Raw genomic sequence first — 14,420 nt, forward strand, 5'->3', positions numbered from 1 at the left:
CACTTACATTTTATACTGCAGTATAATTAAATCCAAAGAAATGTTGTCATTTAATTATTTTTTTTGCTAACAATTTGGGCCTGTCATTCTCAGACCAACTTACTTTACAGGATTGCTGCTGTAAGAAAAATAAATGAAAGAAGCATTGTCTATTGAACTATACAAAATAAAGATGTATTATAATGACAACACTAACAATATGAAAATTCTCTGTAGTAATTTTTAAAAAGATTCAGTGAGCATAGTATGATCAATAGAAATCAATATTAGGCTATCTACATAATTCATGTGGCTTCTATTTGTGCCCAAAATGTAAAGTTAATAAGAATAATAGCAATATCCATTCTTGGGGACAGCAGATGCTTAAGGCATGCATTAATCTCTCATTTGTTCCCAAATTGAGCCCATTTTGACTCCTGGGGGGCATTAACCCCTACAAACCTTTGGGTTCCACCTACTGCAGTGATGTCATAATGTCACCATCCCTAATTCCTAAAGCCAAAATAGTTATAGCATGGCACACGTGTCACATTTAAATTACTCTAATTTATGGGCTTAAATAAGATATATTGTGTTCATGCATTTGGAAAGAGTTTCTCTCAGAGAAGGAAAGAGAGGGAGAGAAATCTTAATCTGTTCCCGCCTCAGCATCCACTTGGTCAAGATAGAAGTTACCAGGAATTAGGTCATAGAGGTTTTAGAAAGAACTATGGTTTCACTAGATTTTGGTTGCCTAGCTTAGTTTGTAGTGGGAAAACAGTAGTGGGTCATGCAGAAATACAGACATCTCTGTCTTCTTGGTTTGCCACCAAATTGCCTGGTTTTTCTGATATGCACATTTGAATTGCTCTGCAGATAGATGAGTTCTGATGTCTTGGGTACATTAAACAGACTTCTCTATGAATATTTTTGTGCACACATTTATGACCCATAAGGTTAAATCCTGAAATATATTTTAACATAATTACTTAGCATTATGTTATTAGCATGTGTTATTAACACTAAAGTACGGTATTAAAAATCCCAACAACCCAAATAACTTAAATACTGAAAAGCTTATGAGCCATTTCACAAATGTTTAGAGAGGGAAAAAATTAAGTAGGAAGAACATGCAGACCATAACTCCTGGAATCAATATTAATTATTTTATTAATAGTTAATTTATTAATTATTTAAATTAATTAATAAGTGGTATCCATATATCTTCCATGAAGTGAATAATTAGATGAAGAAATAACACCTATGTACTGTACGTTCCTGCTCTTCATACAGCTTATATTTGTGTTTCTGTTTAGGCGCACTCTGAGTCACATGACCATGAATTAACGTTTTCTGATGTTATCCAACTGCTTCATGTATACAGATATATTGAAGAACTCTTCTAGTTTTCCACATGGCTTGGGCCCATTTTCAACCTTTTGCTAGAATCTCATTTAACTGCAAATTTTATCCCATTCTGTTGTTTTCAGAGGACTATCCTGTTGATGTACAGAGCCAAGCCCCTTTGCATGTTTTTTCCAACATTCCTTTGGATTAGAAATAATAAAGAAGATAGGAAATCATGTAAAAGCATGGCTTCTGGAATTTTGCCCAGCGCCTTAATTGCAGTCCCATTCTGGATCACATTACCAGGAGAGAGGCGAAAGTGGGGGGGCTTAAGAATAGAGCAATCGGCAGCATTCCGAGCTGCTGCCCGCCTGCCTCTTCCCTAGGGATGCATTAGAGAAAATACTTCTGGATTTCTTTTTTCCAGTCAGCTCCAACCTTGTTTCAAACTAGGTATCTCTTTTGCCAGCTTCTACTCTCACCCTGAATTTGATCCCGTTCCATTGTTTTCAAAGAATAATCTTGTTGATGGACGGATGGATGGACAGAACCCCAGGCATCTTTAACTCCTTTCCAACATTCCATTGGGTTGGAAAGAAGAAAAAGTGAAATAAAGATTGTATTACCTTTGTCCATACAGATCATGGAGAGCCAGACTTAGATAATTGGCAGTCACCATGACTATACATAATGCAGAATTTTAAATAATAATGGGTGATTATTTTTTAAATGGTATCTTAATAATTACACATTTGAGGAGACTCTTGTATCGTTTAATAATAATTTACCAACTATGTAATTATTCTGACAGAAGGTGAACACTTAACCTAACTGTGGTTAATATACCAAGAGACTCTAATCCAGTGGAGTTTACTCTGAAGATTGTCCAATATTCTGATTGCCTTGAATTGGAATAAAGATTTGTTATTATCTGATTTGAGAGACATAAGTGGGGAATATCTAAACTTTGGAACTACCTTTGTGATGTTTGGATAGTTTTTATACATTATATGAATTATTACGTGGTAAAGAAAATTCACTGGAACTGCTTTTAAAAAAGGAGTGGCGTATGGATAAGCTAAACCCATCACCACAATCAGATTGAAGTTGAGTTTCACTACAGATTTTGCCTCCAAATTAACTATTATTCATAATGAAAAGCATGCAGCAATTCAGCCTAACATTACCTGTATTTACACTACATTTTCTTTTCCAATAACATTATCCTTTGATTTAGTAGCTTAACTCTAACGTAACTTTGTAAAATTCAATTTTACCAGTAGAAACAAGATCACCATTTGGAAACATGCTTGGACTCAATGAAGACCCATCTTCAAGTGGAATTCAATATTTAAGTAAGAAATCCATAATGACAAAACATCTAATTTGGGAGGGCTTGGATCTCTCACTCTCTCTGGTATATGTCCCAAAACGAGAATCTTAAAAGACCAAGCCAACACAGTGCTCCTCACACTTAAAGCATTACAATTGAAAGTCAAGTATTTTTTCACTAGAATTGGCTTCCTTATCCTCAACCTGTAGCAGCTTTAAATTGGCACCCAGACAAACAATGTCCCTGCCCTCAGAAAAAAGAAAATGTTCATTCAAAATGTGGACCCTACTTAACCTGGCATCACAGGTAATTGTCTATCTTTTCCATATGGATAGGCCACCCCGATCATCACAGAATCAGATACAATCAAGTATTAATAGGATGAAAGATAGTCACAGAGTATCTTCACTATCAACTTTTAAAAAGGATTGTTTTAACTCTGATTAGACCATAAAACATTCTGGAAGTTCCACTAATTGAAAAATGAACACCAATGTTTTAACTAAATAAACTGAGGCTACCAATAGCTGAGCAATGGTAGGTCAACATTTCCAAACTCCAAAGGCAGATTAAGAGTATTTCACCCCACAACTGCAGCAACTGCAGGATTTTCCCAACAATGCAAACTTAAAAGCAGAATGGAAAAGCAAAAGTATGGGAGGTCAAAAAAATCCTCAGTGCTTGCTTCCCAATCTTTTTTTCAACCCCCTCCCCAAGTTTTAGCATTTGAAGTGCTTGTTTTTTTAAGTAAGCTTACATTATAAAATCCTCCCACACACACAAATACAGGTATTTCTTTCTCCTTTATTAGTACTTTTAATCAGACATTGTTAATGAAGGCAGAATGGCTTTAAACTTAAATGTAATTTTTAATGAATGTGGAAAGGCCAAAGGTGGGGTTATAGTAATGATGGTTGGTAATATATTCTACTGTTCAATATTCTATATTCCACCATAAAGTAACACTTTAAAAAAACAATTAAAATAAACTATGGTTTCTGGAATATAAAATGAGCATTTTTACATTTTTGTAATGAAAATAAGCAATTAAACACCAGAACTATGTTATATTGCTTTTTGTCCATCAACCGCAAGAGTCTAAAGGCTTACTTTCTTGTTATTGAGCTTTCAAGCTGATGAGGTAATTCCCTTAACACTATAAACCATAGGATATCCTCCCCAGTGTTTAATGTTCTAACTTTGCAAAAGTTCATAAAAATGTTCTATTTCATACAATGGAGATAAGAAAAATAAAGTTTTGCTTTAGTCTTCAAAAGCCAGTATTTGTAATCTATGCAACGCACTTATCTGAACTGTCAAGAAAAAAACACAAACACATAGCCTAAGATTAGATTTTGTTCAAAATAATTGACACTATTAACATTTTCAAATAGGTTAAGCATTTAAGCCCAACAATAAGTCTATTTACTGGCTTACAGGACCAGGGGGGAAAAAATCATTATGTGAAATTATATCTCAAGCCCATCCCACATTGATCCTTCAAATATACATCTGATTAATTTATAGAACTTTCCTGACAGGCAGCTATTTACTTTTAATGTACCTTTTTTTACTAAAATATTTAAAAAGAGGACTACTTTATTAAAATATATATGTTGTTTGGTTTCCAAGTTCTACAAATAAAGATACATGCAATTTAAGTTAAAATTGAAGAATGGGATAAATGCATAACAAAAATATCAAATATTTCAATATTTAAGTTAGATATAAAAGACTGGTTAATGTTCACATTCCATTCTGCCCTATTGGTGAGGAAAATATATGCCATATTGGTGAGGAAAATATAACGCCACCCGTTTTTTGTGAAATAGACGGCTATATAGATTTTATTAATATATAAATTAGAACACACATTGAAACCATCAGGTTACCATATTTAGAATAGTGTTTAACATATTAGTAGTTAATGTTATCCTTTATAAGAGGTGATAGTATCTTGGTCATGCAAAGCCATTCTCAGAACAATGACTCGGAAACAACAGGATTTATTCCCTACAGAGAAGGGAAAACAGTCTGAGCACAAACCACTTCAAGTTCAAAAACAAGTAAGACATTTCAACTTTCAAGCTGAAGAAGACACCCTCTTACAAAGTATTTAACAACTTGTTTGTTGTTTTGTTGAGTAAAGAATGTATGCAGCACAATTATTCTGTTTCTAATAGCTGAGGCAGTAGGGCGGGGGGGGGGGGGTTGCTTTGTTTTTTCCTTGTGCTGTGTGAGAAGCAGCTATGAGCACTTTTAGGGAGAATCAATATCTGACTTTCCAAAGAAAAACATGCAAAGAAATATTGCTAAGTGGAGAGATTGTCCATTATGACACAATTATAGATTTACCTATAGTCAAGTTGGCCAAGGGGTTGATTTGAAAGAAAACCAAGTGCATTTATTACCTTATTCTGGAAATTTATTTATCAAACTTAGCCCATCTCACTCTCATAATCCTAAATTATAAGCTAACAAATTGCCAAAGAATATATTTAGATTTTGTCAAGCATGAACTCCTCAAATAATATATAAAACATATGAGTACATTTATATAAACAATTACTTTCAAAGTTCTTAAGTTTGCAAACTTTAAAATATCCCCTTGCCAATTTCACTTCAGTTTAGGTAACTGTTACCACTTAACATGGACCGTCACTCCAAATATGCTTATGGCCCTTGGCTTAAAAACAAAGGAGCAAGAAATTCAAATGGAGCTTCCATTGTTTGCTATAGCCAGAACACTTCTGAGTTTTGTTCTGGTAGCAGAAGGTACACTAGTCCCATTTAAAACTTTGGTCCTCAGAACACAGTCAACTCAAAATGTTGGCTTGTTTCACTCCAATGTCAAAACAATACACAATCCTAGTGCTTAGCTTTGAACATTGGCAGAGAAAAAAAATCACATTCTTCAGCCAAGAGTAATACATGCATAGCTCTAGAAAAATGTCTGTGACACTTTTTCTCCTTGTTCTAATAACAGGGGAACTACTATTCCAATTGTTTGAGGATACTATTTAAATAGGAAGGCGCAGGACTTTCTACATTACACTAGAAGCATGAGAAAGAGCTCACCTCCCAGACTGCTAACTAATATTAAGGTGGCCTAATTACCTTAATGTACAAGAGAATACAAAATTTGTTCAAAACTGAAGGAAGTTAACTAATGATTTTTAATCATGTGAAGAACTGCTGTTGTAAAAATGAATATGCAAAACATGGAGAATATCAGCCAACAATTACAGAAGATGTCAAACTAAAATCTCCAGAAATTAAGGTAAGAACAATATAAAATAAAGGTAGGTCAAATGAATAAAACAGAGACCTATTCAAGCATGATTAGATTCTTATCCAATCCTCAACAATATATTTGGGGTTTTTAAATAAATGTGATATTACAATCTTCAAACATACCGTAGTTATGATTTAAAGCTTTAATACATAACTTATAATCTTAAGTGTACTGTCATTACATATTTCCTTTAAAACTTTGAAATTTTCTAAATCCGGCCAAAGGAAAAATGTTGCATAGCTTTCTCCATAATAATTATTTGAGGGTGAGAATTATTACTATTCTATTTTACTGCAAAAAAATCAACTGATAACTTGTGCTTATATCTAGTAGCTTTTGTTAAGTATTCTTTGTATTAAAACACTTCCATATTAACTAATATAAACACTGTTTCTTGACAATAACCTCTAAAGCGTTAACCAGCCACTGTTGATTATGTTGGATGATTAGAAAATGACACTTCTTAGTGTGAAAAATAGAATATATTCAACACGCTGTCAAAACAAAGAAATTTAGCTTTTCTTTTGTCAGATTTCATTAACAAGAAGCATGAAAGTTCTGAAGCTGTTACCCTCCTTCATATAAAACTGCAATTAAAATGAAATCCTTAATCACTCTACATCTGTCAGCAATAAGATACTTCATGACAGCGCTTTAATGTAACATAATAATTCTTTAACAGAGGCAGATTCAATGAACCAGAAATCTACATAAAAGGGAAAATATATGGGATACTTTACTCTATCCCCATCTTATGGTTGCAAAAGGAACAGCCATTTTGAAAGAGATGAGATTTCTAAAAAGAGCTCTAACTAAATGAAAATTACACTGGTTGTATTGTTGTCTGTATCAAAGGCATTGATCATAGTACTGATTTACAGAATTAACATATTAGATTTCATCATAAAATCATGAAGCAAAACACTATAACCTGTTTAATTAAAAAGGAACTTGGTCCAATACTTGGCATACTTTTTACTTAACCATGAAGTTGTACAAAGCCATATGGACATTTTAAAAGTGAGCGGCTTCCTTTTTCCAAAAAGAATTTATTTCTGCCTGAAGGATGTCATGGTGTAGAAATTCCAAAAACTGTAAGACAGAAGACAAGACTCTTTACAGTTAGGTATAAAAAAATATACAAATTGAAGGTTCCAGTTATATTCTTCCTGTATAACATTACGCATGTAGAATTAAGATGACAGAACTGACATTTCTACTAAAAAACTGAAAAGAATAAATCTGCTTCATGCTTTTCATTTCTTTTATGATCACTAACATGAATAGCTTTTCTTCTTTTAATAAAAGAAAAAAATATATCACTGCTGTCCCATCCAAGGAAATAATAAAACTGGGTCTGGCAAGATTGTTTATCACTTTATTTTTTTTTCGTCCAACATATAACAAAATAGCAAAATTAACATGAGAAGAATGCAGTCTATAGTAACTTTATTACTACAAATGGTAATATTTGAAATATTTTTATATTTAATTTATAATTTTGTGTTTTAAAAGTCTGTCTGCCAGTGCAAGAATACAAAGTCAAATATTTCCTTAGCTGAAAGGTTATTTATTTGAAATGTGATTTAGGACCAGAAGTTTAAAAAGGTATAAACAGTAGACAACTTGCACATTAAAAATATCCTCCAAATAATAAAGTTTTGGTTTTTAAAGGTTTGCAGGAATACATACTGACTATCAGTTATGGTTATGTTTAAAGATCTCTGATAAGGAATCTTATATAATCATTATAAAAAGAAAAATATTTTATAATAAATATTAAAACTATTTCAGTCACTAAATCATTTACTAAATTTCATCAAAGACTATATTGAATTAAGATTTATTTTAAAGACATTATTTAACACAAAAAAATGAAACTATAAAACACAAATATCTAAATTCCATCATGTATAAAGACCCTGCGAATGTAATGAATTTAAGAACTCTTTCCTTTAGCCTCGACTCTTCTTTAAAATTATCTGAAAAGAAAAACACATAGATCTTTTAGATACAAAAGCTTAATGTTTCATTTAAAATTAGTCATCAATTTAATATGAAATGCTTTAGATGGTTTTTATTTGTTTCCAAATGCCTTTCATCTAAACAATGTATTATTATAATGGTCACTCTAGTAAACCAATGATCTTGTACCTACATAAATTAGACTTTTGTTTCAGTTAAGATGTGTCTTTTCATTTCTTTAAATCAGCAGTGCAAATACAGTTTAGGATTTATCGATACCTAGTAGAAAAATGTAGGACATTCAGAGTGAGGTAAATATTTCATTCCATATTCTTTTGAAAGAGGGAGTGGTGTGGGGTCTTCTAAAGAGAACCATAACTATTGTGAATATTATTCTACTGCAAATATCCCACTGGAGAAGATAGTGGCTGATTAGTTTCATATGTTCCTGGATGTACAGATTACCTGATCCAATTCATTCAACATTCAAGTTTGATTTTGGCAGTGAAACTGCTTTGATTGGCCTAAACTAAGATGACTTGCTTTGGGGGTAGTGGGAAGTGTTCATCTTCCCTAACCTTATGGCAGCTTCATATACTGTCTGGCTGAGTCAATTATGTTGGATGAACTAGGAGGAGGATACTCCCTACTGATTTGGCCTTACAGGCTTTGTTTTGGCTTAGCAGTCATGGGATCCTGCATTTTGTTATCTTTGTTTATATTCTATACAAAGGTATCAAGTGAGTCCATCAGGGGGTTGTGTTTGGGTGATCCTATAGAGCTTTATTTCTCCCATTATTAAAGTAAGGCAGTGCAGGTACAAGAGGAGTGTTTGAGTCCCGTTATTAAGACATATGGATTGGTAGCTCACCAGCTATTAGATAGGTAATCCAGCTATTAGATAGGTAATCTAACACTCTTTGGAGCCGCACCCCTTCTGAAGGAACAAGTACACAGCCTCTGTGTATTCTTGGATTCATCTTTATCTTTTGAGGCCTAGCTGGGAAAGGTCCATGATAGTAAAACCTATGGCATACGTGCCATAAGCAGGATGCAGAGCCCTCTCTGTGGGCATGTGAGCCATAGCCCCAGCTCAGCTTCATTGTGCATGTGTACGTGCCTCCCACCGACTAACTGGTTTTCAATTTTTTGCCATGCATGCGTGGGGGGGGGGGGGGCATGCAGGAGACATGGTAATTAAAATATCATTGTAATGAATATTCCTTTTACTGTATTAATTTAATTATATTTTAGGACACAGAATTACTGTAAAAAGCAGTTACGTTTAATCCAATTTGCTGATTTGTGTTTTAGTAATGAGATACCTTAATTTGAACATACATGTTCTAACATAAATTTATAATATAATTATACGACTGATTATTTTCCTCACTATAATGAAGTTTGAAGAAAAATCTTCTTTATACAAGATAGTCTTATCTGAATGTTCCCTTAGACTTTAATACAATTGTATGCAGCTTTAATATTCAAGAAAGAATTTAACTATGATTACCTTTGCAGAAGAGACCACATGTTCATATTTAATTATTTTACTCTTATCTTCAATAGCCTGGGTCCTGGCTTCTTCTGCTAACCGAAACATGAACAATAAGAAGTTCAAATGTACCTTTTAAAGAAAAATACAAAATTCAAAATCTTTCAAAAAAAATCTCAAATACATTACAGCAAACTGGCCTATAAAATTATTTATAATACTAATTAAAGTGTTCTCAAAGTAGAATTTATCAATATATCTAAATCTAATTTAATATATTTTTTACTTCTAAGACACTGCTAACATTTCCAATCAAATGCAGAGATATACATTTCTGATAATTTTTTAAAACAGTGAAATAAATAAATTATGTTTCAAAAACATTCTTGGACATGGAAAGGCATGAATCAGTATACATCTTTTCCCCCATAATCATTTCATCTGGCAGCCACATGAGCCAAGGAAAAGATGCATCTGCTTTAAAGAATTGCAGACAAGTGATATACTTAAGCCTAATTCTTAAGCATTTCTCTAAAATTAGACATGAAGTTTTATACAACCTTAATATATTCTTTTCTCCCATTTTTTAACCTTACAGTTAATGTTGATGCCTGGTAATTACCTAGGTAAGTCCCTGCAATTTTCTAGGCAAGATTTCAGAAGTGAGTCTCCCTTGCCTCCTTACTAGGGCTAAGAGAGAGGGTGTGGGTCAAGGTCCCCCAACTGCCTTCATGTCTGAAGGAGACCTAGAACTCAAGTCTCCCTAAACCCAATTAGCTCTTTCCTCCAATAATCTACCTTAAAAATGGGATTCAGATCAGGTGCAGAGGTAGAGTTTGTAGAGCCAAGGTGGCGCAGTGGTTAAATGCAGCACTGCAGGCTACTGCTAGATCAGCAGTTCAGCGGTTCAAATCTCACCGGCTCAGGGTTGACTCAGCCTTCCATCCTTCCGAGGTGGGTAAAATGAGGACCCAGATTGTTGGGGGCAATATGCTGACTCTCTGTAAACCGCTTAGAGAGGGCTGAAAGCCCTATGAAGCGGTATATAAGTCTACTGCTATTGCTATTGCTTTTCAGGATTTCTTTTTCAGGATTACTACAGAGCTAGTTTGGAGTAGTGGCTAAGGTGCTGGCCTAGAAACCAGGAGAATTTGAGTTATAGACCTCCTCCCTTAGCCATGTAAGCCAGCTGGTGACCTTTAGCCAGACACTCATTCTCAGCCCAACCCACCTGGCATGTTTTGTTGTGGGGAAAATAGCAAGTAGGAGTATTAGACAATTTGCTGCCTTCAGTTGTGATGATAGATAGATGATAGATAGATAGATAGATAGATAGATAGATAGATAGATAGATAGATAGATAGATAGATAGACAGACAGACAGACAGACAGACAGACAAAAATTGGATAAAATGTTACTTCATGGTCATAAAGAACCATTTCCTTTCAAGTAGACAACATACAACAGCATTTTACATTAGTTATGGATAACCCTGATCCAATAGAGCCAATCCAGTAGATATCAGTCTTCAGCCTGATCTGTTCTAATTATAACCATGCCCAACATTGTGCAGTACTAAATCAGCAACAAGCTTTCATTTAAATAAAAGCATTGCAATCAATAGGACCTACTTCTGAGAATATGTAAGATGTTCAATACTATAAGTGAATTATATTATTACAACACTAAGGATGTTATTTTTATATAAAAACCCTAATAAAGTTCGATATTTCTTACTATAGTTTCAGTTGATATCTAATGCAAATCAATCTTGTACTCCACAATGACTTATTGGAAGCCTGCACAATTTGTGAACCAAGCTTTGTACAGCCTGTCAACTATGTATCATAGTCTATCAAGCTTTCAAGTTTGCAACTATATATACACATTCAACATTATTGGACTGCAGGTGATTTACAATTCTTAAAGCACTGAATAACTATGGTTTACATTTTTGTGGTCAGACATTTATTAGATCTCTAGAGATGGTGATTAGTTTGTTTATCCAAAAGTTGTGGAAGAATGAGTGTTACTGTAATCACTAGAGCTGCGCAAAAAAAAAAAAATATATAACATACATCAGTGTCCATTTCTAAACATTGATGATCAAAATAATTATGTCACAATGCAAACTCAACCCATTCTCCCATGTTGTGGCAACATTTATGATATTATGCATGTCCCAGAAAAAAATAATTGCAAAAATTTCTTTTTGAAATATCAAAACATACATTTTCCCATTTAAACTGATTTGTCAACAGAACAAATATGTTCAAAAGCAACAGCTGGTAAGAAACTTTATTGTTATGAGAGAATTTGAGAGAAGAAGGGGGGGCTTATTTGCATTTTTTAAACAGATTTAGAATATTTTTGTCACTTTGAATGTACACTAATCGGCATACATTAAAATGAAATGAAATGAAATGAAAATGAAACTAAATTGTTAGTGGCTTCCCCCAGGTCTGAGATTCCAACAAATGTTATTTAACATCTATAAAATATGTTTTAAAGGATGAAAAGAAAGAAAGAAAAGAAAGGTAAGTGAGCACCTGTCTACCCTAGACGAGTTCAAATCACCAGGACCGGATGGATTACACCCCAGGGTTTTGAAGGAACTGGCAGACGAGATCTCAGAACCACTGAACTATATCTTTCAGAGATCCCAGAGCACCGGGGTACTGCCAGATGACTGGAAAAGAGCTGATGTGGTTCCTATCTTCAAAAAAGGGAAAAAAATAGATCCAGGAAACTGTAGACCTATCAGCCTGACCTCAATACCAGGAAAGATTCTGGAAAAGATAATCAAGCAACGAATTAGCGAACACCTAGAAGTAAACAAAGTAATAGCCAAAAGCCAACATGGGTTTGTCAAAAACAGATCATGCCAGACTAATCTTATTGCATTCTTTGACAAAGTGACAAAATTAGTGGACCAGAGGAATGCCGTTGATATAGTTTACTTGGACTTCAGTAAGGCATTTGATAAGGTAGATCATAACCTACTACTAGATAAAGTAGAATAATGTGGTTAGGCAGCATCACCACCAGATGGATTCATAACTGGCTGACCAACCGCACTCAACGTGTAGTCCTCAATGGAACTGCATCTACATGGAGGGAGGTATGTAGTGCAAGGCTCTGTTTTGGGCCCAATTTTCTTCAACATCTTCATCAATGATTTGGATGAGCGAATAAATGGGGAACTCATCAAATTTGCAGATGACACCAAGCTGGCAGGAATAGCCAACACTCCAGAAGATAGGCTAAAGATATAGAAGGATCTTGACAAACTTGAACATTGGGCACTATCTAATAAAATGAAATTCAATGGTGAAAAGAGTAAGGTTCTACATTTAGGCAACAAAAACAAAATGCACAAGTACAGTATAGGTGGTATCTTGCTCAATAGTAGTAATTGTGAGAGGGATCTTGGAGTCCTAGTGGACAACCATTTAATATGAGCCAGCAGTGTGCAGCAGCTGCCAAAAAAGCCAACACAGTTCTAGGCTGCATAAACAGAGATATAGAATCAAGATCACGTGAAGTGTTAATACCACTTTATAATGCCTTGGTAAGGCCACACTTGGAATACTGCATTCAGTTTTGGTTGCCATAATGTAGAAAAGATGTGGAGACTCTAGAAAGAGTGCAAAGAAGAGCAACAAAGATGATTAGGGGACTCGAGACTAAAACATATGAAGAACGGTTGCAGGAACTGGGTATTTCTAGTTTAATGAAAAGAAGGACTAGGGGAAATATGATAGCAGTGTTCCAATATCTCAGGGGGTGCCAAAAAGAAGAGGGAGTCAAACTATTTTCCAATACACCTGAGGGTATAACAAGAAGCAATGGGTGGAAACTAATCAAGGAAAGAAGCAACTTAGGACTGAGGAGAAATTAATCAGTGGAACATTCAACAGTTGTGAATGCCCCAACACTGGAAGTATTTAAGAAGATGTTGGATAGCCGTTTGTCTGAAACGGTATAGGGTTTCCTGCCTAGGCAGGGGGTTGGACTAGAAGACCTCCAAGGTCCCTTCCAACTCTGATATTGTATTTGTATTGTATTTAGTTCAGATGTATACATGTACATGGCGAGACAAACAACAGCCAAAGAAGCTTCTGACAACTTTTACAATGTTCAAACATTGGTGCAGCTCTCCTTCAGTTCTCTGCCATTGTGCACCTATGACACATGTGCATACATGACACAAGTAATCCCAGATTACTACTGTTTACCAGCCACCATCACTACAGAGCACAAAGACGATTCATTAAATTTGAATTAAATTTTTCACGTTTCAGGCAAAGCACTTTCATAAATGAGCGGATAGGAATGGCAGGAAGTAGTTTTTCAATGAGCTTAACTAAAAGTAACCTATGGGAAGCAAGAAACTGACAGCAGTTACTTCCCTCCTTTCTAGCTTCCCTCCCCATTCCCACTCACTAGTAAGTCGGTGTTGCCGCCCAAACGGAGCTGGGGCTTGTGCTTCTTCACCAGGTTCTTCAGAGTGCTTCGTGGCACGGTGCGTTTCATCGCAGCGGCGCGGAAACCCTTTCTCGGAATCAAGAAGAATATCCGAAGAGCTGCTCACCCCCAAAACACTCCACGAACGAATCGAGCGCGCTTGCGCTGTATAAGTTCAAATCTGCCGCTGTGCGCCACTACGTCACAGGAGCGGCTGATGCATCAACCCGCCTACTTTCTCCTTGGAGCGATTGGTGGAAGGGAGTGCCATTCGGCGGGACTATCGAGAGAAGCCGCTGAGTGAATGCTTCCTGCAGTTTCTATCTTCATTAATATCTAACACGGCGTATAGTTGCTTCCCCTTTCCAAACGGACTTCCAAATGAAGACGGTATTTTTGTACAACTGATTTATTTAAACTTAGTAGCGCTTGAACGGCCTGTGAATGTCCCTTAATTCGTCAGGAATTTATTTTAAAAGTTGCAAATGTATATGCAGAGTTCTGCTTAAGGTTAAAGAGTTGCAAGGGAATCTTGCCC

The 14,420-nt window shown here is 35.1% G+C and overlaps 1 protein-coding gene across 1 annotated transcript; it reads right to left on the reverse strand.

The window, feature by feature from the left end:
• Positions 1 to 7,367: 7,367 nt before the first annotated feature.
• On the reverse strand, positions 7,368 to 14,017 carry CENPW (centromere protein W). The gene is made up of 3 exons (XM_014071741.2): positions 13,862 to 14,017; positions 9,433 to 9,546; positions 7,368 to 7,936 (listed from the first exon to the last, which is right to left on the reverse strand). The coding sequence occupies exons 1-3, from the start codon at positions 13,949 to 13,951 to the stop codon at positions 7,910 to 7,912; spliced, it is 231 nt and encodes a 76-aa protein (XP_013927216.2). The 5' UTR covers positions 13,952 to 14,017; the 3' UTR covers positions 7,368 to 7,909.
• Positions 14,018 to 14,420: the final 403 nt, after the last annotated feature.

The sequence above is a fragment of the Thamnophis sirtalis genome, unplaced genomic scaffold, assembly GCF_051295495.1.
Source record: "Thamnophis sirtalis isolate CommonGarterSnake01/CBP01778 unplaced genomic scaffold, rThaSir2_p1.2 scaffold_6, whole genome shotgun sequence".
NCBI classification, from domain to species: Eukaryota; Metazoa; Chordata; class Lepidosauria; order Squamata; family Natricidae; genus Thamnophis; species Thamnophis sirtalis.

Excerpts from the sequence above, each read along its gene's own strand:
- CENPW (XM_014071741.2), bottom strand. The coding sequence starts at position 13,951 with ATGAAACGCACCGTGCCACGAAGCACTCTGAAGAACCTGGTGAAGAAG. Across the intron at positions 9,547-13,861 it reads GCGGCAACACCGACTTACTA|GTACATTTGAACTTCTTATT; the intron begins GTGAGTGGGAAT and ends TTTCTTTAAAAG. Across the intron at positions 7,937-9,432 it reads ATGTGGTCTCTTCTGCAAAG|ATAATTTTAAAGAAGAGTCG; the intron begins GTAATCATAGTT and ends TTTTCTTTTCAG.